Here is a 27,690-nt window from a genome sequence, read left to right as displayed (position 1 = left end):
ACTGTTTATGTTATATAATATTAACGTTCAATTTCAATGAAACTGAACTTAACTGCCAAGGCGTAAAATCTACATATGACATGATGTCCATTATCTTTTTCCATTGTCGCCTCTATTAATTATGAACTTGTTAATTTAAAATGACCTATACATAACTTCTTATTTATTCGTCAATGTCTCAAGTTTACAAATAATGATCTTCTTTAAAAGGTTCTATGGTATGATGTATGAAATGTGGATTAACCTATGAGTAGCTGAATGACTTTTCTGACAAGCATTGAAAAAAAAAATCCATGTAAACTTAATTCAGATTCAAACGTGTCTGGGAGCATGTTGGTAGAAGTCTAAACTACAAGGTTAACAGGTTTTATAATATCAGTGAGACATTTGTTGCAATATATCTTGTAGCTCTACCTAAATTACAGTTTCAGATATTGCTACTGATCTATAAACTATCTATAATATAATGTATTTCGATCGTGTATGTCTTTTGTGTACAGGACATGTGCAGTGGTGACGAGGGGTCCTTCAGAGTGCTAGTGGAGAATGAAGCATGTGGGATAGTTGGACATCGTTGTGCAAAAGCCATCACTATCTTTTTCCAAGGAGGAGTGATAGTCATGCAGCACGGAGAGGTAGGAAAATAAAAAAAAGGTGTATTTAAAAGTGCAAAACCCCTGCTATGTATGCAGAGACATCATACATCTCCCCAAAGGTAGGGCAATGGTACCATGAAAACGTACCACATTCCTGTCACCATGGCAACGTTCGGAGTTCAGCAGGTCGCTACAAATAATTATAATTTTTTTCTTATAAACGTTTTTTCCAGGTGAAAATGACGAGACCAGTATTGCTAGACTCACAGATACAGATCGTTCGGTCAGGTCACTTCTACACTGTGTTACTGGGAAAGCACATCTCTCTGAGCTGGGACAAAGGAACTCACCTGCGGGTCCACATCTCTGCTGTGTACAGGGTAATCTTTCTTATCTTATATTTGGTTATTACATACTCTATATGATCCTGATACGTGTTTGTGAGTAGGGCAAAGTGTGTGGCCTCTGTGGAAACTATGATGGAAACATTAACAACGACTTGATGAGCAGCAACAAGCAACTGGAGGTGGATGCAATGCACTATGGGAACTCCTGGAAAGTGGTGCCCAGCTGTGCTGATGTAACACAGGTCTGAATAAAAACATGTATGTTTGTCTGTGTTTGATCATTAGAGGAATAATTAAAATTAACTTCATAAGCGAGGATCACACCACCACAAAGATGTGCAAATATTATTTATTGATGTGAGATGTACGCTGATGATCCATGGCAGCTCGAACTATGCAGACCAATGGCTGTGAAACTCAGTGTGGAAGTACCATCTCTCAGATCTGCCCAGCCAGTTCGGGACCCCAAAAGGAATGAGTTAAGAAAGATGAGTGAGCTCGAGTAGTCCAGGAGGACTAGCATCCTGGTGCCTGGCGCCTCTGGAGGAGGCATCTTGGTGCCCGGCGGCAGAATGGAGAGGACATCTCAGCAGAATGGAGAAAGCGACTAGGGGGAATCATGGATTAGGACCCAGGTCACTAATAGGTGGTCTCCAGTCCGGAACCATCCGGACCCGAAATTCTTTTGACTTAACCGCGAAAGGCCCTCATTCATGGGAAACGAGCAGTGCAGCCTCTCCGTGTTAGAAATGAGCGGGTTTTAATAAAAAGTAAAAATATATATATATGCGTTGGCCTTGTGATCAGCCTGAGAGCTGTAGAGGGTAGTATACTGCCACCTACTGATGGGCAAGCTGAAGTCTACATCGATGTTTAGCCCATACTAGTCTCTGGTCATTCATGTCCTTTCTTAAATTATTTTGAGGATGCTAAATGTGTTTTGGTGAAAGTGCGTTTGCCAACCCAGTTTTACTCCTTTACAAGGGGTAAAACTGGCTTTAACACTTTTGAGCCCACATGCATTAGTAAGATTATAAGGAGCTGTTCTCTGATTGCTTTGCATATTACCGTGTGTAACTGAGCAGTGTGTTTAACATGCATTTATTCCAAAGGCTTTTGCATGTGTGCATTCAGACACCTCCCCCTTGCAACGATGACATCATCAAGCTGGTAACAGTCGAACAGTCCTGCCGTGTCCTCACTGGCCCCATCTTCAAGGAATGCAATGCTCAGGTGATTATTATTATACTTATTTATAGAAAAACATACGCGCAACATAGCAAATCCAATTTGTGATACCAACTGTAGGTTTGCCTTTTTGTCATATCCGGTTGCATTCATCTACTAGAATTTGACAGTGTCTTCATCTCAGATGGAGGGCAGGGGCCTATGTAACTCTATGGGAGATTTGCTGTTTTTGAAAAAAATATAAAAAACTAGAAAACCACAAATGTTTAACCGTAGCATTCTTTGTATGGGAATGATCCACAAATATGGCATATGAAATTTAAAGTCAACTATCAAACACCTTTAAAGATGAAGAATGGCACCACTTTCTGAGGCAATTGTGAAAAAAGACAAAGACAGAGAAAACATTGCTCATTATGCTAGTTTTGTTTTTACTGTATGTGGATAGGCTAAGTAATTATAGAAATATGAACCATAAACCACGTCAACAAATCTGAAATCTGACATTTGAACAGAATGTTCAAATGTCAGATTTGGCACGGAATCGGGAAGAGGCCCCGGAGAAGACCCAGGACACGCTGGAGAGACCATGTCTCTCGGCTGGCCTGGGAACGCCTCGGGATCCCCCCGGAGGAGTTGGAGGAAGTGTCTGGGGAGTGGAAGTCTGGGAGTCCCTGCTCAGACTGCTGCCCCCGCGACCCGGACCCTGATAAAGCGGCAGAAAATGGATGGATGGGTATTTAGTTATACAAAGAACCTCGTTGAGATTAAAAATCTTGTTGTCAAGAAAGTCGTCACCAGGACAGCCAAAAATCAACATTGAACAAACAGCACTACAGACAACACATCAACCAGTATGAATCAAAAAGACAAAGATAAAGTGCAAATCCCATTTAACATCACAACATAAAGATTACTCTTCTGATATATGTATGTCTCTTGTACATATTTCAGTTTACAGTTCATTCCAAGAAAAAGGTGCAGCAAAACGGAAAATTCCACCATAGAATTCTTACTTCTTCTTTAGTGTTGTATAAGATAAGATAAGATAATCCTTTAATATCCACACAAGGGGAAATTTCGTTGTTACAACGCAGTAGAACAGGAGGAAAGAAAAGATTATAGGAAGTTTCAAAACACACTCTTAAAGGCGGTATGGACGATTTTTCGGCATTTGAGAACGCATGCGGAAGTGCGCATGTGCACTCCCCCTTGTGGACTGATACAACACACACGTGTGTTTGTTTATTAGCGCAACGGAGCGCATCGCATCTCTCGTCTCCCGTAGATTTCTGTCCACTTCTGCGTCAGCTCGAACTGTCTTTCTCCGTGTTCATTTTTCCCCGTACACTGAGGGAACTATATTATGATAGATCCATGCGCTTAGGCACGCGGAAACGTGGGGACGAGCCTGACGCGGCTGCAGGTGAACGGTAGGTGCGTTTTATGATTGATACTAATGATTTATCCACGCCACGAGGAAATATGATAAAAAATTTGCTGAAAAAAATCGGCCATACCACCTTTAATAGAACTCTCATGAACAAAAACAAAAAACTCTTATTAACAAAAACTCCTCTCTTATCTTAATAGGGAATGGAGGGGGGAAATAAAATGAAATCGATAAAAATAAAAAGATAAAGATAAAAATAAGATACTAAAATAATGATAATAGAACGAAATAAAATAAAATAAAGTAAAAATAGCTAGCACAACTATTAGCAGGTAAGTAAACCGTATAAAAAACGAAATAGAACACTCTTATTTACAGGTATTGCACATGGTTGATTCAGTATTGCACATGAATATGATGTTATTGCACATGGTTACATGAGTATTGCACATGTTCAGGGCTAGCAGAGTCTGACAGCAGCAGGAAGGAAAGATCTGCGAAACCTTTCCTTTACACAGCGAGGGTGGATCAGTCTCTCACTGAAGCTGCTCTCCAGAGTGGACAGAGTGTCCTGCAGGGTGCGACACTCATGGTCAAGCATAGATGTGAATCTAGCCAGGACCCTCCTGTCCCCCACCTCCTGCACCGAGTCCAGAGCACAGCCCAGGACGGAGCTGGACTTCTTGATGACTCTGTCCAGCTTCCTCCTCTCCCTCTCTGTGATGCTGCTGCTCCAGCAGGCCACACCTACAGGAGGGCTGATGCCACCACAGAGTCTGTATGGAGGTTGGAATCCATAGTGTTACATTACCACCACCTACTGTAGTTGTACATCTTCAAAGTATGTGTTTTACGCAATACCGTAAAATGAAAGAGAGAGTGAAAGAGAGAGAAAGCAATACTGTCTCCAGCTCGATTTTAAACTTTAGGTGTGTTGGTGGTGTGATTGCAGCTGCCTTTGTGAATACTGCCCTTATATCCTTAGGCAAGACACTTAACCTGCCCCACCCCCAGTGTCTGCGTACACTGTGTATCTGTGTGTGTGAATGGATGACTGGTTCCTCAAGTGCTTTGAGTGTGTCGAAGGAAGAAAAGTGCTACTATAAATGTGACCATTTACTTTGTTTGCGTGTTGTGTTGTTTGCGGCGGAGTGACAGTCTGATCCTAAAATACAACCCAAAATGTCATGTTCGTCACCTTTGGGACCCTCAAGGGTCCCCACTTTGAAATGACCTTAAACTCCACATAGATTTATATTTTTTCTACTTTTAAAACTCAGATCACTCCATCTACTTCTACTCTACACATAAATGTGCAAACTTTATTCATATATTTTTTTACTTTACCATGTCAGATTAAAAAAATATTATGGGATTTAAAAATGTGACTTGATTCATGGGACTGACCTCAACACTGGCAGAAATATTGAGGGTCCCGAGGGATATATAAACTTGCATTAGCCATCTGCTAACTACCTGAAACAAACAGCTCACCGCTAACGCTGGAGTGATTTGACGTTCTTCTCCTGTCGTCAGGTTGATGCAGAGCCCTTTGTGGAGATGTGTGTGGAAGCAGCATGCTCCTGTCCTTCGGTGGGAGACTGTGCATGTTTCTGTGATGTTGTGGCAGCCTACGCTCTGGCCTGTTCTGAACGAGGCCTGTCCATCCGCTGGAGGTCCAATCAGCTCTGCCGTGAGTAATAACACAGATTCAAAAACTGGGAAAAGGCAGTAAATGATTTTATTGGTATCGGCTGACATTTTAATTTGTTCCCATTCTTGTTTGTAGTGGAATATGCATAAGAGGTTTTTAACAGTAGTTTACAGTGACTTTTATGAGTAGACAAGCAGACTTTGGGATGAAAAACATGTTTATACTAGTTATATTGCAATTCATTATTTTTACTGACAATAAACAAATATATTCAATACATATAATTGCTAAATAGACTTTTTTGGAGTGAAAAAGCCTAGACCTCAGTGGGCTATGTTTTGTGAGTGACGTACTGTATGACAGCTCTACTACAGATGTGTTTGTACTACACAAAATACACTCACAAAAGTAGTCACAATAACAGCGCACTGGTCAGACAGATGCACTTATAAAATAATAAAGAAGCTTCATATGCCACAAACCTGTCATTAGCAGAAGAATCGTCCTGTATTTCCCGGAAATGGAGTTGGTGAAAACAACAGATTCCCTAATTTCTCTGTAAAAGCACTCTTATTCCTTTATCGTTGTTCTAGCTTCATGAAACCTCCTGGGCCAGACAGACGCTCCTCTACTAATCGTACTTTGTCTGGCTCCTCCTCCATTAGACAAAGTAACTCCCTTGAATGGCAGCCTGTATTTCTGACTAACTTCTAATCATTAGAAACGTGAACATAACAACAATTAATAACAAACAAACAAACAATAATTTGTTGCTAAAAGCTAGTTATTTTAGCCACTTGTTGAAAGTTTTGAGCTGTTGCTGTCGTTCTGCTGCCCATGTGCAGTTAGCACATTGGAGCAAAAGTCTCTGGTTCCATGTGGTTTTCCCATGGTTGTATTAGGCACTGTATTAGCCTGGCAAACAATAATTTAGACCTTAGACCTTAGGACATGCTTATTGTTAAAAAGAAAGAAAGAAAGAAATTAAACACAACTCATTCTATAACTATATATCATTCATAGAAGACGTTTTGTGAGCTGTTAAGTTGATTTTTTTGGAGAAAGAAAAGCATGATTTAATAATGAAAGTAAGAAATAAGTAAGTAATTTAAAGTGAAAACACAAAAAATGGATGTCACGTCAAGTATCCAAATAATCAGATTGTAGTCAACCCATGGCCAGTGCTGCTTTGTTCTTGAAAACATTTTATATTTGTATTTGAAGTCCTAAGAATAAAGTATACTTTTCCCAGCAATAACAAAGAACTGTGTTTAATTTCCCTGAAGCTGTGAGCTGTGAAGACCTGAACCACAAGAGCGCCGACACGGGGGAGGAGTTATGTCTGTGGAAGTATAACGCCTGTGGTCCTGCCTGTCCAATAAGCTGCCAGCATCCAGAGCCTCTGCACTGCTCGCTCACCTGTGTAGAAGGATGCCACGCCCATTGCCCTCCAGGTGCCATACCAAATCTGTTACTGTGTGCAAAGCAACCAGGAGGACTCACACAGGCATACACGAGTCGCACACAATCAGTGGTTGAATAGAAAGAGATGAAGAGGTTGAGGAGGCTGATGGTTCTGCTGCTGTGATGGAGAAGGGGGTATTTCAGGAAGAAAGAGGGAATAATGGCTGGTGTGTCTAAACTCATTTTTATCACAAGTTACAGTTTCAGTGGTGGAAATTAACTAAAGTACGTATTTAGGTACAATACCCTTGGACCCTTGGAACTTTTCTACGTTTTGTCACGTCAAACTTAAATACATTTTGTTAGCATTTTATGTGAAAGAGCAACACAAAGCAACACACAATTGTGAAGTAGACGGAACATTACCATCAAATTTGAACTATAAGCAGCTACTTTTTTCATACGCTCTTAACTCTGAGGATTATCGTATGACGCGGCTAATTTATAGAACGGCCTCTAGGGTAATTCTAGCAGGAAGTGTGGAAGCTGGAAGAGATAGGAAAACCCTAGTTTACCGTTTAATGCTATTGTTTTGTCAGGTTGCGTCTAATGCATACCACCTTATCATGGAAAATACACAAAGAAATGAAACAAATGATGCAGCGTTTATGTTTAAGACAATCGATCTGGCCGTCAAAGAAGGAAACTGAGCAAGCAGTAAGCTTGGCCTCAGTGAATCAATGGTGAGACATTTGAATCAAATCAAATCAAATCAATTTATTTTTGTAAGGCCCAAAATCACAACAACAGTTGCCTCTGAGGGCCACAGGGAGAAATGAATCAACAATGTCTGTGGTGGCGAGGGACGATGTCCCAGGGTCCTCTGTCCTTAGACTCTCCTTCTCGGCCAGGAAAAACTACAAAAAAAAACCTCTTTGGGAAAAAAACGTAGAAACCTGGAGGAGTTCCAGTGAAGGAGAGATCCGACTCTCACAGACGGACAGACGGACACAAGGAGACTGGAGCTGGACCCACTCTTCAGGCAGATGAGGGACCGACTGAGGCGAACTGGACCCACTCTTCAGGCAGATGAGGGACCGACTGAGGCGAACTGGACCCACTCTTCAGGCAGAAGAGGGACCGTCGGAGGCGAGCTGGAGCCACTCTTCAGGCAGATGAGGGACCGACTGAGGCGAACTGGAGCCACTCTTCAGGCAGATGAGGGACCGTCCACACAGGGCAGGGACCACTTCACCAGGGGAGGGGCATCTGGGTCCACAGGTCCTCAGGAGTGAGAGAAAGAAAAGAAGGCGGTGAACAGTTTGCAAGTGGAATCAAAAAATAAATATTGTTTGATAGCATAAGTAGTCAGAAGAAGAAGAGGATAGTGCTCAAGCTGCCATACTTCCCCCAGCATAGTTACTCCTAGGGCAGCGTAGCTGAAGCTGTGGGTTTATCTTTCTGTTCCTAACTACTCTGACCATAAGCGATTTCGAAGAGGAACGTTTTAAGCCTGGACTTAAATGAAGAGACTGTGTCAGCATATTTAACATGGGTCGGGAGCTGATTCCATAACACAGGAGCTTGGTAGCTAAACGCTCTACCTCCTACAGTACTTTTAGAGACTCTTGGCACCACCAGAAGGCCAGCATTCTGAGAGCGAAGAGCTCTGTTTGGATGATATGGTTCTATAGCATCTTTGAGGTAGGATGGGGCCATGTCATTTATGGCTTTGTAGGTCAAGAGTAGAATTTTGAATTTGATTCTAGACTCGACGGGGAGCCAGTGAAGAGACTTCAGCACTGGCGTAATGTGCTCTCTTCTTTTTGTTCCTGTTAGTAATCTTGCTGCTGCATTTTGAACCAGTTGAAAGCTTTTTATGGAGCTTTTAGGACACGCTGCAAGCAGGGAGTTACAGTAGTCTAATCTAGTCGTTACAAATGCATGGATAAGTTTTTCAGCATCACTTTTAGGCAGGATTCTTCTGATTTTGGCGATGTTGCGCAAATGGAAATAGGCTGTTTTACAAGCTTGATTTATATGAGCTTTAAATGAGAGCTCCTGGTCAAATAAGACTCCAAGGTTTCTTACAGTAGAACTGGAGGCTACACTGACATTGTCCAGTGTGACTATCTGCTCAGATAGAGCGTCTCGTAGATGCTTAGGGCCAAGCACAATGACCTCGGTTTTTTCAGGGTTAAGAAGCAGGTAGTTTAGTGTCATCCAGGTTTTTATCTCCTTCACACAAGCACTAAGTCTGTCTACTTGATCGCTCTGATCAGGTTTCATTGATAAATACAGCTGAGTGTCATCTGCATAGCAGTGGAAGTTAATGCCATGCTTTCTAATAATGTTGCCTAATGGTAGCATATAAAGAGTAAACAGAATTGGACCGAGTACCGAACCCTGTGGCACACCGTAAATTACTTTAGAGCTTGGTGAGGAGCTCTGGTTTACATTAACAAATTGGAACCTATCAGATAGATAGGATTTAAACCAGCTGAGGGCTGTTCCTCCAACACCTACATCACATTCTAACCTCTGCAGTAGAATGTTGTGGTCAATGGTGTCAAACGCTGCGCTGAGGTCCAACAGAACCAGGATTGAGACCAGTCCATCGTCAGCGGCTAATAACAAATCATTTGTGACTTTAACTAGTGCAGTTTCAGTGCTGTGGTGGGCTCTGAACCCTGACTGGAAAACTTCAAATAAGTTATTGTCCTGCAGGTGGCGACAAAGCTGTTTTACTACAACTTTTTCAAGGATTTTAGAGACGAAGGGAAGATTTGAAATAGGTCTGTAGTTTACCAATAGGTCGGGATCTAGATTAGGCTTTTTCAGAAGAGGTTTAATGACTGCATGTTTGAAGGACTGTGGAACATAGCCACTTTCGAGTGAAGTATTTATTATATTAAGAATAGGGTCTATAATTAGGGGAAGAATGTCTTTGAGGAGTCTGCTTGGAATGGGGTCTAGGACACAAGTTGAGCTTTTAGAGGACATAATGGCTGAAGTTATCTCTGCTTGATCAGCAGCTGTGAACCTTTCTAGGTTTACAGGTGGATTTATATGGGACGTTAGATTTACAGCTTGGGCTAGTTTTGAATAGTTTGATAATTGATGAATACATCTTTTAAATTAAGAATGTTCTCAAAGTTGCAGTTTAATTTATTTCATATGGCTATTTGCTGTCATAAATTATATTAAAATCTCATCTCGTTCTCTTGGGCCCGATCCCATGTCTGGTCTGGTCTTGTCTCGTTCCATCCCAACCCTACTGATTGCTCAATATAAACGAAATTTCTGAAATGCTAATACTGCAGGGTGATTCAAAGGCTGTTATTTCTTGCAGGCCAGTTATTGGATGAGGTGCTTCTGCGCTGTGTTGAACCCTCTCAGTGTCAAGTGTGTGTCCATGACGGTCAAACAATCTCCCATGGCAACAAAATACTCCTCAACCCAGATGTACCAGAGAAGTGCAAAATGTGGTAAAACTACACATTGCAATTATTATAATCAAGAAAGCATATGCATTGCATTTAATATCATACGTAAATAATATGTATACATTTTGTTCATTATAAACTGTAAAATGTATCATGAAAATGACAAATTGATAAGCCCTGTGTTTTCATGTAGCTGCATTCCACTGTAGATAAGAGTGGATTGTATGCCCTTGGTTTAGTTGATGAAGAAATTCTTAGTATAGGGTAGGTGAAAACAGACATTTTCTGAGCACTCGCCTAGACAATACAGGATTACTCAAAAGTGCATAAATCAATCTAAACATAACTTTGAGTACATGAACAATTAGGAGACACTGTTGTAACAAGGTTGAAAGGTCATTATTGTTAATTTTGCAAAATATGTCCCCTTTAAAGTCACTGTGACACCAACACCCTGCACTGTGTGGACTGCACCTCCTCATCGCTCACCACTCCTGCCCCCACACTGCCCTGGGTGACACACAGTACCTTGCCCTACACCACACTGATGCCCGAGCAGAACTGTGACAGGGCCATGGACCTGGCTTTCCTCCTGGACGGCTCTGAAGCTCTGAGCGAGGGGGATTTCCAGGTGACCAAAGACTTCATCCTGGGCGTGGTGGAGCGCTTCCGGATGGGCTCGGCACACACTCGAGCCACCGTGTTGCTTTATCACTCTGGAGTCAAAACATATGACCTGCAGGTAAGAAGATTAGACAGCAAATGTTGCATGTAATGTACTGTACCAGGAATCAGGATATTGCAAGCAATTTTTACTATTACCAATTTGCACAAAATAAAACTTAATAAACAATGTTAATAAACAAGATAGGCAAGGCAAGGCAAGTTTATTTGTAGAGCACATTTCATACACAAGGCAATTCAAAGTGCTTCACACAGCAGGAAAAATGCATTAAAATTACAAAGAAATTACAGAAACAGAAATACAATAAACTTAACTAATTAAAAACTATTTAAGTCAAAAAAGAGAAGAATGCAAAGAAACATCCTTTCAGTCATATGCACAGCTAAACAAAACTGTTTTTAGCTTAGATTTGAACATTGTCAGAGTAGAAGCCTGTCTCACATCTTCAGGAAGAATGTTCCAGATTTTAGCTGCATAAAACTGAAACGCAGATTCCCCATGTTTAGTCCTGACTCTGGCACCCGCAGGAGGCCGGTCCCTGAGGTCCTCAGAGTCCGAGATGGTTCATATGGCACTAACATATCCAAGATGTACTTTGGTCCTAGGCCATGGAGAGACTTGTACACAAGCAGAGCTGCTTTAAAGTCTATTCTCTGAGCCACAGGAGCCAGTGCAGAGACCTGAGAACAGGACTAATGTGATGGTACTTCCTGGTTCTAGTCAGGACCCGAGCAGCAGCGTTCTGGATGTACTGCAGCTGTTTTACAGCTCGTTTGGAGAGACCAGTGAGCGGCCGTTACAGTCTAATCTACTGGAGACAAACGCATGGATAAGTCTTTCCAAATCTGGTTTAGACACTATATTTTTGATTTTGGCAATGTTTTTTAATGGTCAAAATCTACTGATGTTATTGATTTGATGTGGCTGTTAAAATTCAAGTCTGAGTCCATTATTACCCCCAGATTTCTAACTTGATTTGTAGGTTTTAGAGCGAGACTCTGGAGGTGACACTAACACTTTCTCTTTGTTTCTGTGGGCCAAAAACGATTATTTCAGTCTTGTCAAGATACATTGATATACTAATTTTATGAACTTTAGGACCTTTAAAAACTTCATATGATCATATTTTATGCATACAATTTAATGACATTTTCAACACCGACAAACACTAGTTTCAATGTGATCATGGTAATTTTCCTTCTAAAAAAGTTGATGTTAATTTCATAGTACGGTTTACTTTAAGGTTTCCTTACTAGTTCTGGGTTTCTGACATAACGGCAAATATAGATTATCTAACCATGTAACTGTCAGACCATTTTTGTTTTTTATGGTTCAAAAGCTATTAACCCATAAACACGTTTATGTATGAAATGTATTATGCTTTAACCGATGTAATAACGGATGCTTTTTCACACATCGTTGAAGAACACTGGCACAGTGTTTTTGCAGTGTTGGGCAATAAGGAATTGTAGTGATTCTACTAGTACAAGTACTGTTGTGTTATTCATGTTCTCCCACTTATGAAAGCATACACATGTGCATGTCAGAGCACAACCAAGCCATGAAGTCCAAGGAAATGTCTGTAGACCTCCGAGAAAGGATTTCTAGAGTTCCTAGAGCTGCCGCCATTTCAAACTGAGCAATTAGCAGAGATGGGCCTTAGCAAGGGAGGAGACCAAGAACACAATGGTCACTCTGACAGATCTCCAGCATGTGTCTGTGGAGAGAGAACCTTCCAGAAGAACAACCATCTCTGCAGCTCTCCAAACTCTTCAAAGGAGAATAGGGGAAATGTTCTATAAATAGGTGCCAAGCTTGTAGCATTAGACTCAAAGACTGTAATTAATAAGTGCTTTTTTTTTTTTTAATTTTTTATACATTTGCAAAGATTTGAATGAGAAGTTGTTATTTTAGGTTGTTGTTTGTATAATGTTCTGGAAAATAATGACTTTAATCCTTTTTGGAACAAGGCTGTAACATAATAAAATGTGGAAAACGTGAATACTTTCCGAATCCAACGTATTTAAGTTTGATATTGTGTTATACCTATATTTCATGTCCCTACCTAAACTGCTCACCACATTTATTTTTCTGCTACAACAAATTGATCGATTTTTTTTAATCCTGCTTTCTTTTTCTGCCCGTAGGTTCAGAAATGGCTGTTTAAGAAGACTGTCCGTGAAATGCACTACACCGGTGGGGATGCAGCCTTCTTAGATGAGGCCATCAAGTATCTGGCCATCAACATCTACGACAAAAACAAGCGCGAGCATGCAGGCCGTGTCGCCATCCTCCTAACAGCCAGTGAAAACCCTCGCCCCATGCGCCCCACACTCAAGCTGCTCCGGAGGAAGTCCATCACAACTTTGACTGTTGCGCTGGGCCCTGAAGTAGACATGGCACAAATCAACGAAATCACTAAAGTCAATCCAGATAACAGAGCATATATTCTCAGCAGCACAAATGAATTGAATGACCGATTGCTAGAAGTAACCGATTACCTTTGCACTCTAGGACTTGAGCCTGAAGTACACAAACCAAAAACTACCCCTACTACTTCTACTATTACTACTACTACTACTACTACTTCCACTACTACTACTCCAAATCTCGCTAAAAGTTCCACCAAACCAACTTTCACCTCTCCAACAACTACTCTCTCTCCTCTTTCACCAACCAAAGACCTCACATTTGTTATAGAAGGCTCAGATGCGGTCGGTGAGGTAAACTTCAACAAATCATTGATATTTCTGGAAGAAGTGATCTCTCAGCTTGCAAAGGAGAGGGGAGAAATCATACGCATTACAATAATCCAATATTCGGTGACGGTAACGTTCGAGATTAGGAATTGGGAGATCAGACGGCATAGACAAAGACTTGTAGAAAGGTTGAGGGAGATTCAATGGAGAGGCGGGAATAAGACAAACACAGGGACTGCAATTACAACCATTTTCCACCAGATGGCAACAGCTCCTCCAACTGGACCCATGTCTCCTCCGCAACTGGTGTTTCTTGTGACGGAAAACCCGCCAACAGACACTATAACTCGTCCATCTAACATGCAAACACAAATTTACCCAATAGGAGTCGGACCAAATGTAAATGAGATGGACCTGTTCCCGCTCAGCTCTCCACAGCGCCCCCTAATGGTAGAAAACTATTTCAACCTCAAAAACATAGTCCATCGAGTGATCAATATTACAAGAACTACAGTGATGCCACGCTCCCCGACCCTCCCGCCGCTGATCGTGCTCACGCTGGCCACTCTGCCCCCTTCAGGTACAAAGATACAAAACAGTATTTACTGGAAGTGTCTCGCTGGCTGTTAATTGTTTATTCATCTGTGGTTGTATTTTGTCATTATTCAGTTCCATGTGACAAGCCCATGGATGTTCTGTTCTTGTTAAAGGCGGGGGAACAGTTTACAGATGCCAAAACGTTTGTCAAAAGCTTCATCTCACATGCAAAAATAGGTATATTTTTATACCTTTATGTGTTTTTCATTCATTATTATTCCACAAATTATATGTAGTAATTGAATAACTTATGCAAACAATCAGATCTGAACCCTACTCATTCAGAAGCATTGGTAGTATGCTAAAAGTTAAAGATAAACGCTCAAGACCACTTTGGAGCGTTTATTTTGTGGCGGAATGCATCTCTATAAGTCGGGGTTCAAAGGCAGAGGTCTGAGGTCTGACGACACCCAAACATAACTAATGTTTTCTTGATAGATAAAACCTAAATCGTACCTGAGTTATATTTGAATTATGTGGCAAATCTCTGCACGATTGTACCAATCCGCTTCAAATCGAACCAGTGGAAAGTGTCTCCGTTGAAATGATTGCCTTGAATGTTCCACGTTCAGTTACAGATGTTTTATTGAAAAAATAACAAACAAAAAATACACCTGGAAAAATATGCCTTTTTATTTATCTTGCCTCCATTAAGATAAGTATGTTTAATAAATTAATATATTTGATGCTCCTTTGTTTTCTCAGGACCTAAGGACACTCACATCAGTTTAGTACAGTACGGTGAAAGAAACACAGCAGAAATAACCTGGAAACAAGAGCAGAGCAAAAGCCAGCTTCTAAACCTGGTGGACCGAGTTCCCAGCAGGACCACCGCGGCTCTTCAACTCGGTAATGACACAATCAACTGGAAGATTATTGAAACGGATTTAGCTGCAGTGACTGGTTAAGACAGAAGTATTTGTCCACTTGAGACATGTTTAATCTGTGTTTATGCTAATGCCTCAAAAAGTACTTTCTAAAGACAAACTTGATCATGAGGCCATTGTCTTCAAATTTGACAATTACATATCACATCTGTAGAAGAAAATACATATATTCATCAGGTCATTAAAAGGATCATAAAGTTAAAATTATTTATTAATTACAAAATATGAATATGATATGTCCAACTTGATTGAACCAAACAATTATTTGATTTATTAACGCAAAATAAAAAATCAAATTTTTATTCCTGGATCTGTAATATATTTAACATCTATATGTCTCTATCAAATACATTTGTATGACAGTAAACAAAATAATTCATAAATACATTTTTACATCCATTGCTCACAGTTTATTCTCTTGTCTTCAGGTGCTGCTCTGCGGTTTGCCATACAAACCGCACTATCTCCGGCGAGCGGCGGCAGGTCTGGGGTGGCTAAGATCATTGTCATGTTGGTCCAGGACAAATCCACTGATGACATTAAAGAGGCAGCAAACGAAGCTCTGGCAGCCGGTAACTTCTGCTTGGACACGTCTCCTCTTGTGTATCTAATCTCGTTTTACTTGCTTCTGCTCTCTGTCCTGGTTAGGTGTGTCTGTGTTTCCCATTGGCGTGGGCTCAGGATATGACAGGGCGGAGCTGAATGTCCTGGGTCACCACGGTAACCAAGACAACAGCCTCCATCTGAGCAGCATGGATCAGCTGCTGTTGCTTTTGACGCTGGATCAGGACTACACTGAGAGGATGTGTAGAGGTACATACTGCTGAGTTCTTGAGATTGTGATTTACTTTAAATATTTGTGTCCACTGCACAATTTAAGGAAGTCCAGTGTTGGGCAAGAGCCTTCAAAAAGTACTTGGTGTTATTTAATGATGAAAGTAACTAATTACAGTGAGGAAAGTGAGGAACATTCTGCGATGTTGCAAGTTCTCCCACTTTAAAATTATGGAGGGGTCTGAAATATTCATTGTAGGTGCATTTACACTGTGAGAAAAACCCAACATTTAAAAAAAATAATGTATTTATGTTATGGCCGCAGTATTTGAACACCTGACACCTGAGCAAGAATTCTTGCTCTCAAAAACCTGTTAGTCTGCCTTTAAACAGTCCACCTCTTCTCCACATTGTTCTAAATAGTAGTAGTATCTAATAATAGTAATTGCACCTGTTTGAGCTTGTTAGCTGCATAAAGACACCTGTCAATCCCCCAAATCAGTCAGACTCCGATTACTGCCATGAGCAAGACCAAAGAGCTGTCAAAAGACAGCAGAGACTAAATTATAAACCTCCAAAAGGCTGGAAAGGACTATGAGCTATTGGCAAGCAGCTTGGTGAAAAAAGATCAACTGTTGGAACAATTGTTAGAAAATGGAAGAAGCATGCAAAATCTCATCTTGTGGGGTAACTATGATAAGAAAGATGAGGAATCAGCCCAGAACTATGGGAGGAGCTGGTCAATGACCTGAACGGGGCTGGGACCACAGTTTCAAAGGTAATACACTACGCCGTCATGGTTTAAAATCATGCATCGCACAGAAGGTTCCCCTGCTTAAGGAAGCACATGTCCAGGCCCAAGAAGAAGAAGGGTGAGTACCATCCCAAGAACACCATCTCCATCACCATCTCTACTGTGAACATGGGGGTGGAAACATCATGCAATGTAATTTCCGTATTTTTCCTCTCACGGTGGAAATGCAACTACAATGAACATTTCAGACCCCTCCATAATTTGTAAGTTGGAGAACTTGCAAAATTGCAGGGTGTTCAAATACTTACTTTCTTCAATGTACCAGAAGAAATTATTTAGCCTGAACATTATAGACATAATAATATGTCTATATGATATTATCACAACATAACACACACATGACCGCTACATAAAAGCACTTGTACACTTGTAAAACCCAAGGAAAAATAGCTGCACTTAGAAGAAGTAGCTGAAGGGACTTTTTCCACAAATATTCTTAGCAATCTGTGAACGCACTCACTTTTGTCCTCTGGTTTTGATTTCCTCCATCACAAAAAGTTGCAAAATACCTATATATATTTCTATTTGTATTTGCTTCAACATAATTCCCTCAGGATGAGCCTCACTGCTTCTTGTCAAATTTCCAGCGTCTGTTCAATCACTTTTCTAATTTTACTTTATTTGGTGTATTCATATCTGTTGTAATTATACATTATTATTTTTTTACACCAATCAAGCAGCCGTTTGTGGAGAAAGTACAAAAAAAAAAGAACTGTAGGAAATGACAGGAAGTGACATCACACTAGAGATGCTGTAGACACCTGGCTTTAGGCTCTTCTAATGCTGTCTGTGTTTTTAGCTGGTCCACCTGGGCTGTGCGTTGATGACAATGGGATTGAGAGAAAGGTTTGTGTCAAAATGGTTCTCCTTAATTTTAGAATTTAGCTTTATTGATAGCCCAATCTTTTTTCTCAACAGTGGTATTGGCCTCAGATTTCCATATAGGTGCATTGCTAAATCAAAGTCCTGCTGACATATTCGTTTTATTAACAAGAAAATGTATCTCATAGGTTGGGCTCAGTACATTCTTCCTATTTCAAATTTAGCTGGTGTAAAAAATTCTATGGTCAAATGTGCTGTTTAAAATTGAGGATTGCAGATTTGTTGACCCATTAATTCTTGAAACGACACCTATTATTAAAAAAATGAGTCTTGTTGTGCTTGTGTTGCAGCCTGGAGAGTCCTGGCTGCTGCAGGACGGCTGTCACACACTCCTGTGTCACCCCAGTGGAGCTGTTACCGTGCAGAGCCACAAAGTTAGCTGTGACAGGATGGAGCCCCCGGCCTGCAGGAACAATATGCCAGCGGTCAGGGTTCAGGAGACATGCAACTGCCACTGGGAATGTCCATGTAATGTATTTCACAGGGCTTATCATAGGCTTTCCACTCACAATCCACTGCATAACTTCTAATAATGAACACAGAAGGATTTTTTGTTTTAACATTATTTTTTAATTATTTATTTTATTTGCTTGTGGGCGTATAGGGGGAAATTAATGTTACATTTATTGTTGTCATATATTGATGTGGCATTTTAGGGTAATTTGGGTATGAAGTTGGCCTCGTACTGTGCAATTGCCCCCAAAATGGTGTCAAACATTTGTGCATAATTCCGTCTTTATTTTTCTAAATATTTTCTGGCCCGTAGGCTTTATTAGACAGGAAAGTACCATTTGAAACGGGGGAGGAGAGAGAGGGGAAGACATGCAGTGTCAGGAATTTAATTCACGGGACTGCAGCCGTCTGTATTTCGAGTCTGGCATACTACTTGTGCTGGGCCTTAACCACTCCACCATCGGGCAGCACTGGTGCATCATTTCTACACACAATATCAGCGTTTGTGCATACTACATTTTTGAGATAGTGATAATTGATTAGGGCCGATCAATATGGGCACTCGGAGAACTATCGGCTTCAGCTTTAGTGTGAAGAGAAAAGATTCTCCTCAGATACCACACACACTGCCACTGTTGTTGTCAACAACATACTGAATTACCGGTATATTGACTTCGGGCAATTGTTTGAAGTCAGGATTTAAATTGATCTTTTTTGTAAAGAGTTGGGATCTGAGGTGGCCTATCGGAGCAGAGAGTGTTGTAAATGTGGCCACTTTGTTTCTTTCATTCATTTTAGTTAGCGCTTTGCACATGAGCACATGTGTTACCATATCATTGTAAACATTGCCTCTGTTCTCCCATTGGCTACTGTAAAGTGATTATGGCTCGATCCCTGTTTATTGGACTGACATTGATATGTAAATGAGTCATGAAAGAGTCATTAGTGGTCGCAATTTATTCATATTAATTACCGCGGTGCTCATGCATGAATTAGGCTAATCACACCTTTAGACTCATGAAGTCACTTAATTAGTTTAAGTCCATCAAAAAGAATAGTATGCAAACAAACTTTCAGCCTTCAAAATTCACCACCAAGTGGCAGACTAACAATATGTTGCCTTAACTATTTATTTTACATGACTAAATTTACCGACACCTTAACCGACACCTTAACGTGGTGGAGGGGTTTGAGTGCCCGAATGATCCCGGGAGCTATGTTGTCGGGGGCTTCAAGCCCCTGGTAGGGTCTCCCAAGGCAAACAGGTCCTAGGTGACGGGTCGGACAAAGATCGGTTCAGAAGCCCTTTATGATGAGTTCACAAACAAGGCCGATTACGTCGCCCGGATCGGCGTCACCGGGGCCCCATCCTGGAGCCAGGCCTGGGATGGGTGCTCGATGGCGAGCGCCTGGTGGCCGGGTCTTACCCCACGGGGCCCGGCACAGCCCGAAGGAGCGACGTGGGGCCGCCCTCCTGTGGGCCCACCACCCGCAGGAGGATCCATAAGGGGCCGGTGCAGAGAGATCTGGGCGGCAGTCGACGGCAGGGGCCTCGGCGACCAGATCTCCAGACACAGAGACTAACTCTGGGGACATGGAATGTCACCTCGCTTGGGGGGAAAGAGCCTGAGCTTGTGCGGGAGGTTGAGCGATACCGACTAGATATAGTCGGCCTCACCTCCACGCACAGTTTGGGCTCTGGAACCCATCTCCTCGAGAGGGGCTGGACGCTCCACTTCTCTGGTGTTGCTCGCGGGGAGAGGCGGCTGGTGTGGGCTTGCTTATAGCCCCTCAGCTCAGCCGCCACGTGTTGGAGTTTACCCCGGTGAACGAGAGGGTCGCGTCCCTCCGCCTTCGGGTGGGGGACAGGTCTCTCACTGTTGTGGCGGCCTACGGGCCGAACAGCAGTGCAGAGTACCCGGCCTTCTTGGAGTCCTTTGGAGGAGTACTGGACAGTGCACAGACCGGGGACTCAGTTGTTCTACTGGGGGACTTCAACGCCCACGTGGGCAATGACAGTGACACCTGGGGAGGGGTGATCGGGAAGAACGGCTTCCCCGATCTGAACCCGAGCGGTGTTCAGTTATTGGACTTCTGTGCTAGCCACGAACACCATTTTCAAGCACAAGGGTGTCCATCAGTGCACATGGCACCAGGACACCCTAGGCCGGAGGTCAATGATCGACTTTGTTGTTGTGTCATCTGACCTCCGGCCGCGAGTCTTGGACACTCGGGTGAAGAGAGGGGCAGAGTTGTCAACCAATCACCACCTGGTGACAGACTTGGCAGGCCCAAGTGCATTGTGAGGGTCTGTTGGGAACGTCTTGTGGAGCCCTCTGTCAGTAGGGTATTCAACTCGCACCTCCGGGAGAGCTTCTCCCATGTCCCGGGGGAGGTTGGGGACATTGAGTCCGAGTGGACCATGTTCTCCGCCTCCATTGTTGATGCGGCTGCTCGGAGCTGTGGTCGCAAGGTCTCCGGTACCTGTCGTGGCGGCAACCCCCGAACCCGGTGGTGGACACCGGAAGTAAGGGATGTCTTCAGACTGAAGAAGGAGGCCTATCAGGCCACTCTGGCTTGTGGGTCTCCGGAGGTCATCGACGGGTATCGGCAGGCCAAGCGAGCCGCGGCTCGTGCTGTCGCAGAGGCAAAAACCCGGGCCTGGGAGGAGTTCGTGGAGGCCATGGAGGAAGACTATCGGTCGGCCCCAAAGAAATTCTGGCAAACCGTCCGGCGCCTCAGGAGTGGGAAGCAGTGCCTCACCAACACCGTTTACGGTGCGGGTGAAGGCCTGCTGACCTCGACTGGGGATGTCGTCGGACGGTGGAAGGAATACTTTGAGGATCTCCTTAATCCCTCAGTCACGTCTTCCGAAGAGGAAGTAGAGATCGGTCTACGTTCCTACCCTCACCTATGGTCATGAGGTTTGGGTAGTGACCGAAAGAACAAGATCGCGGATACAAGCGGTCGAAATGAGTTTCCTCCGCCATGTGGCTGGGCGCTCCCTTAGAGATAGGGTGAGGTGCTCGGCCACACGGGGGGAGCTCGGAGTAGAGCCACTGCTCCTCCACGTCGAGAGGAGCCAGCTGAGGTGGCTCAGGCATCTGTTCCGGATGCCTCCTGGGCGCCTCCCTCGGGAGGTGTTTCAGGCATGTCCCACCGGGAAGAGGCCCCGGGGAAGACCCAGGATACGCTGGAGAGACTATGTCTCTCGGCTGGCCTGGGAACGCCTCGGGATCCCCCCGGAGGAGTTAGAGGAAGTGTCTGGGGAGAGGGAAGTCAGGGAGTCCCTGCTCAGACTGCTGCCCCCGCGTCCCGGCCCCGGATAAAGCAGCAGAAAATGGATGGATGGATGGACAAAATTTATTGGCAGTTACAGTATATTGGCTATTGGCACTTCCAACCTCCTTTTATATCTGTATCGTATCAGGCCAACGATGATGATCATTTGTGTGTGTTTTCCTCTGAAAGTAGCAGCGTTTTACTCTACATAACAAGTGGGAGTCATGGGGCGACTGTTATTCCTCCCATAACGAGCATCACACTTACGCCAATCAATATTGCAACAACGACACCATTTCTGGGTCACTCTGACATTTCAAACTTTGGCCTATCCATAACCAATAAATTATCTTCTAATCATCCATCTTAAAAACAAAGCGTGCACAAACACTGATAATGTGTGCGTAAACTTTTGACATGATTTTGGGGTCATTGATATTTTGGGGTCCATTGCCCTTGGTTGAGCATAGAGATTGACAATTTTCCTGTGGGATGGGAGTGATTTTTTTCTATTAATCGGGATCGGGACGGGACAGGAAAAGTTTTCATCGGGAGCAGGCAGGAGCGGGAGCAACACATTATTCATGCAGAGTAGTGTCAGATAAAGCCATTACTAAAGCAGTTGAGCTGTGTTAAGAGGAGAGAAACGGAAAATAAAACGTTGCGCCTATTGCTTATTGTTCCCTGCTGTGTGTATGCGCCGCCTCCTTCGGTGTCAGATTTACGACATTGTGAAAGGAAAGACACGAGTGACGAGAAAAGGCAATGTGGAGGCAATACCAGTGGGTTTTAGTTCAGGAGTAAATAACAGCCCCTCATGCCCAGGGTTTAGTGCAGAATCAGATGTGATTAAGCCTGAACTCTGCTCAGGTGCTGGGTCTGTGTGAAGTGAAATACACTGTTTGAATTATTTTAAGTTTGGAGCTCATTGTCTGTAAAATAATGGTCATATACAGTAGGTCTCCTTGTGTGCATTGTTTTCATCTCAAAAATGCAATCATTACCACACAGGAGTGGGATGGACTCTGTTGAGAGCAGGATGGGACATGATTTTTTTTCTGTCTCTGAACCGCTATTGGGAGCGGGACGGGACAGGAGTAAATATTCCCTCCCATGTCAGTCTCTAGTTGAGCGGTCAGATTCACTGGCCCATAGGTTTGTGGTGCGCAGCTGCCTAAGGGGAATAGGGCAAGACACTTCTCCACCTCGCCACCAGTGTTCGTGTCCAATGGTGTGTGAATGGATGAGTTGTTCCTTGTTGGGGAAAAAAACATTTGTCATTGTGGTGGAATGAATCTCTATCACTCAGGGTCCAAAGGCAGAGGTCTTTTGCGTACGCAGCTGACCACACCCAAAACAAAGGTTTTCTTAATGAATAAAACCTAAATGTACCTGAATTATACTTTTGAATTACGATGCAAATCTCAGCCAACTGTTGTCGCGGTTGATGCTGTCAGTGCCTCCTGCCATGTCCCCAATGTCGGTGACAATTCTGAAGATGCAGTTTAGCAGCCAAAATATGGGCTTGGAGACCACAGGATCTTGTCTCTGCTGTTTACAGACGTCCCAGTCCTGCAACATGTAGGTTTGCAGCCGAGAGTGAAGAAGCTTTTGACAGGAAAAAGGTGGCTTGCCCTCTCTAGGTGGGCTGCAGTCCTTGCCCCAAGTGGAGGAGTTCAAGTATCTTGTTCACGAGTGTGGGAAGGATGGCAGGTGAGATTGACAGGCGGATCAGTGCAGTATCTGCAGTCGCTGAGTCGAAAGACAAAGCTCTCGATTTATTGGTCAATCTACGTTCCTACCCTCACCTATGGTCATCATGAGCTTTGGGTAATGACCAAAAGGACAAGATCTTGGTCAAATGAGTTTCCTCCGCAGGGTGGCTGGGCGCTCCCTTAGAGATAAGTAGAGCTGCTGCTCCTCCACATCGAGAGGAGCCAGCTGAGGTGGCTATTCTGCAAGCCTCCCGGACGCCTTCCTGTGGAGATGTTCCAGGCATGTCCCACTGGGTAAAGGCCCTGGGGCCAACCCAGGAAACGCTGGAGGGACTATGTTTCTTGGCTTGCCATGCCTGAAAATCCTCGAGATCCTCGAGCTAGAGGAAGTGTCTGGGGTGACGAAAGTCTGGGAGTCCCTGCTTAGACTGCTGCCCCTCTCGAACCGGCCCTAGAGAAGCAGAAGAAGATGGATGGATGGATGGATGGATAGTCCTGGACTTGTCCAGGTTTAGTTCAGGTTTGGTCATGTGCTTAAGAGCATGAATCTTTGCAGGAGAACTATACGTTAATCGGGTCTTGTGTCAGAAAGTCTTACAAACTAAACCACAGACCATATCTGGGTAAAGAACACCAGTTTAAATGTATTTGTCCTTGTGTATATAGGCATGTGCATGGGCAGTTCTACCAACCACGTGGTGAGGTTTGACGGCCTGGCTCTCCGGTTGGATGGGGAGGGCGTCTGCTCTTACACCCTCCTCACTATGAACAAAAGTTTGACTGAATCCTCTGAGGTAAAACTGCACAACGGAGCTTGCCGCCACCCCTCTGAGTACAACCAAGTCTGCATGAAGGCCATCGAAGTCATCCATGGACCTTATACAATCATACTGAAAGATGACATGACGGTAATGTTACTTTTTAAAACTTTTTTTGTTGAAAATATACAAAACGACACAAATGAACATGGGACAAGAAACAGAGTGTTGACACTAGAGATTTCAAGATTAACCATTTTACCACAATGATTTATGGCTATGGTAGGTTATGTGGGGTTTTGGGACCCTACGCTATACCGCACACGTGTAGCTCAGGGCCTAAACACCTCACACCACAGCGTTTATAACTGCATAAGCTCGTGAAACCACAGCCGCACGTCAGCGCAAGGATGGCCACTCCGGCGGCTCCATTAGACGTTCTTCAGGAGAAGGACATTGACGCGCAGCACTGGCTCTGTGTTTTTCTTTGGGAAAGCCATTCAAACTTGTCTGTGTGCATTTAGACACAGGTCCACAGTCAAAATAACTACCTGAGTAGCCTTGTATTTAGCAGCTGTACAGGCTGAGCGTGTCAAATGCAAGGATTTCAAAAGTAAATGTGAAAAGCACTCATTTACAGTGTTTTTGAATCTGGGCTCTTTCAAATGATCCATAACCATTGATAAATGTGTTGTGTTGATGAACACATGCTTTCTATGTTTATTGACTGGGATACTTCTTCAAAATGTATTTAAACTACCATGCAATCAGAATACTTACACAAGAACAATGAGACATAGAACACCTGAAGCAATTGAGACTATAACATGAGCTATAACATGGTAGCCATAACTGAGATGAGATGTATAGGTATGACAATCCTAATGAAGCATATGAACTCTTTTAAGCAAAATTATTTGATATTTACAATAATTGTTGTCCAAGACAGTCATTTATAAAAGCACCTACCGGTATATAAATCTTGCTTTACCAAAGGAATAATTAAGACTCAAAACAATTTAGAAAATTCTTCTTAAAATAATAAAAAAAATAAATACAAGAATTAATAGTTAAAGGCGGTATGGATGATTTTTCGGCGATTTGAGAACTCAGGCGGAAGTGCGCATGCGCACTCCCCCGTGCGGACTGATACAACACATACGTGTGTTTGTTTATTAGCGCAACGGAGCGCATCGCATCTCTCGTCTCCCGTAGATTTCTGTCCACTTCTGCGTCAGCTCAAACTGTCTTTCTCCGTCTTCATTTTTCCCCGTACACTGAGGGAACTATATTATGATAGATCCATGCGCTTAGGCACGCGGAAACGTGGGGATGAACGGCACGCGGCTGCAGGTGAGCGATAGGTGAGTTTTATGATTGATACGTGGCAGGACAAATGATTTATCCACGCCACGAGGAAATATGATAAAAAAAATTGCTGAAAAAAATCGTCCATACCACCTTTAATATAATCAGAAATTTAGGAAAGAAAACAACACAACATTTTTAATCAACATAGACAGAATATCCAGGGAACATGAAAAATACTAACTTGTTTAATACATAAGAGACATAGTAGTAATTAGAGACATAGTAGTAATTAATATCCTGATTATTTGACCAAAGACAATGATATAAGAAGTCATATTAAGAAAATAGTTATTAATGATTTTTTTGTAAATATAGCCAATAAATTGAAAACAAAAGTTGTGCCCCCTCAAAATAATGAAATGAAGATTGAGGTCACTTATGTAGGTTTGCATTCATTTTCTTTAAACACAACAAATGAAAATTAAGTATTGAAAATGTTGAAGGGTAAAAACAAAAAAATGACCAGATAATAATGTATATAGTCAAAATATGATTGAATATATTGTCCATCCATTTACCTTTAACAGGAATTGCCCCAAACCAAATTAAAATAGCTGAAGTTATTCCACTGCACAAAAGCAGTGATTAACATCTGACTTGTAATTATCAACCCGTGTTTCTTTACTTTTCCAATTTTAAAACATATTAGAGAAATTGTTTGTTGTAAGATTAGATAATTATGTTGAAGTCAACAGCATAATTTAAGTAAATTAGATCTGGTTGAAAATATATTCAACTAGATCAAAAACTCCATACAATAGGATAATTTTTGGTACCAGGTGAAGGTGAAGGAGAGAGAACTGCATAAACTAAACAATTAGTTTGCTTTGAACAAACAAACATACAAAAGGTATGGTATTCAGTAACAAACATATAAAGAATGATATCAAGAGTCGATTATTATATTATCTATATTAATATAGATTATTATTTGTTTCTTGGAGGGATCATAGATTGCAAAATTACATGGAAAGCACATATACAATGTACATAAGAAAGTATAAAAACTATTGCAATTCTATACAAATTGCAGTATATAACTAGACTATGTAACTAGACACCAAGTGTCTCAATAATACAAAGCATGTATGATATATACATATGCAAATATACTATCTTCACATATGCAAATATACCGTCATCAAATTGATGACATTATCTTCAATTTGACAGTCAATTTAATTATTAAACTAAGCTAGACAATTGTTCAAAGTACGAGAGTTTTTCTGTTCTGCATCCTCATAATTACAATAATGCACCAAGATTTCATACTGCTTTGTCTTACATTAAGACTTTAAAAAGAACTAAAGTACCTTTATTCCATGCATTTGCTCACCTTTCTGCTTGTGTGTTGAGCAGGCTGTGATGGGGCGTGAGAACCTGGCACTGCCCTGGACACATGCAGGGCTGGAGCTGGTGCGCTATGGAGGCATCATGCTGCAGCTCAGGTCAGACCATGGCTACACGCTGACCTTCACTCCTCAGAGCAACGAGTTCACCATCTCTGTGCACGGCTCCAATACAGCCGGGCCCACAGCTGGACTCTGTGGTAAGACATCTTCATCTGTCATTGCAACACAAATTGATCCTGATTCATCCCAGAATGGCTGATTTGACTGAAAATAAGTGTGTTAGAGCATTCTCTTTATATTTTACCTGCCCAAGAGCTTGATAGTTTTCCTCACTCAGATGAAGGACAAAGGAGGATTCATGAAAAAAATTACAAAATATGTTTACCCCATGGATTCTTATGTGTAACCTGTGAACCTTGTAGTGTATCTAAACATGCTCAAAAAAACATGTTCTGAAATGCATGAGATTCAACCACCACAACAACACATTCACTTTTATGTTGAGGTTCCTGGTGAGGGTCATGGATTACAAAGGGCTGAAGCCTTGTATACCAGGGGAAAACAAAGGCCATTTAAGCTGTAGTAGTCAAATAAAGTATTGTGCTTCTTCCAGTGGTTTTGCAAAGCCTTATCGCGTGCATGCATGTACAGTGGTGTGATAAAGTGTTTGCCCCTTCCTGATTTCTTTTTTTTTTTTTGCTTGTTTGTTACACTGAAATGTTTCAGATCATCAAACTAATTTTAATGTTAGACAACAACAACACAAAATATAGTTTTTGTGTAGGTTTTTGTTAAGACGGGTATAAGAAAGGTGTGAATTAGCTTGAAAACCAAGGCCAGTTACGATGCCCGGATTGGCATTACCGAAGGAGCAACCTGAGGCTGTCCTCCCATGCACCCACCACCTGCAGGAGGATCCGTAAGGGGCCAATGCAGAGAGCTCTGTGCAGCAATCAAAGGCAGGGGTCTCGATGACCAGAGGGCCTCAGCTATACTAACTGGATATAGTCTACCTCAACTCCACACACAGTTTGGGTTCTGCAGTTTAACTGTAGTTTATATTGCTTTTATTTGCATCAAATGTGACATCACCCTTAGTATTATTTGTACCAGTTTACAGATGAGAACGTATACAGTAACTGGTTATTGTGTCTTATATGATAATTATGCCACATGATATAAACACGATAGTTGCCTGAGACACAAACAAGATTGTTACGAGAATATCTTGGCCAAAGTTCACAATCGCTTCTTTTGCGCTTCATTGCGCTAAACTAAACTAAAGTATGGCAAGCCATAGAGGAGAATACTCGACTCTGTAACAATGCATTTGCATGTGAAAAATGTGAGTTTAATCTAAGAATTCACGCATAATTCATGCATGCAAAGAATG

At 42.4% G+C, this 27,690-nt stretch overlaps 1 protein-coding gene across 1 annotated transcript in view; it reads left to right on the top strand.

The window, feature by feature from the left end:
- vwf (von Willebrand factor) overlaps positions 1–27,690 on the top strand; it is a 100,591-nt gene that overhangs the window by 34,933 nt on the left and 37,968 nt on the right. The window contains exons 21-37 of the mRNA XM_072434453.1: positions 501–635; positions 830–976; positions 1,045–1,185; positions 2,078–2,176; positions 5,061–5,217; positions 6,465–6,632; positions 9,935–10,070; positions 10,464–10,770; positions 12,861–13,992; positions 14,082–14,186; positions 14,715–14,858; positions 15,325–15,468; positions 15,545–15,709; positions 17,284–17,330; positions 17,657–17,834; positions 23,483–23,724; positions 26,305–26,494. Of these exons, the coding sequence (XP_072290554.1) occupies positions 501–635; positions 830–976; positions 1,045–1,185; positions 2,078–2,176; positions 5,061–5,217; positions 6,465–6,632; positions 9,935–10,070; positions 10,464–10,770; positions 12,861–13,992; positions 14,082–14,186; positions 14,715–14,858; positions 15,325–15,468; positions 15,545–15,709; positions 17,284–17,330; positions 17,657–17,834; positions 23,483–23,724; positions 26,305–26,494 (3,637 nt within the window). The remainder of the gene's footprint in view (positions 1–500; positions 636–829; positions 977–1,044; positions 1,186–2,077; positions 2,177–5,060; positions 5,218–6,464; positions 6,633–9,934; positions 10,071–10,463; positions 10,771–12,860; positions 13,993–14,081; positions 14,187–14,714; positions 14,859–15,324; positions 15,469–15,544; positions 15,710–17,283; positions 17,331–17,656; positions 17,835–23,482; positions 23,725–26,304; positions 26,495–27,690) is intronic.

This window comes from Eucyclogobius newberryi, unplaced genomic scaffold (assembly GCF_026437365.1).
Source record: "Eucyclogobius newberryi isolate DKJ021-1_F unplaced genomic scaffold, fEucNew1.0.hap1 SCAF_7, whole genome shotgun sequence".
Classification (NCBI taxonomy): domain Eukaryota; kingdom Metazoa; phylum Chordata; class Actinopteri; order Gobiiformes; family Gobiidae; genus Eucyclogobius; species Eucyclogobius newberryi.
Note: the sequence above shows the minus strand (reverse complement) of the source record. Positions and strands in the feature narration are given on the sequence as shown.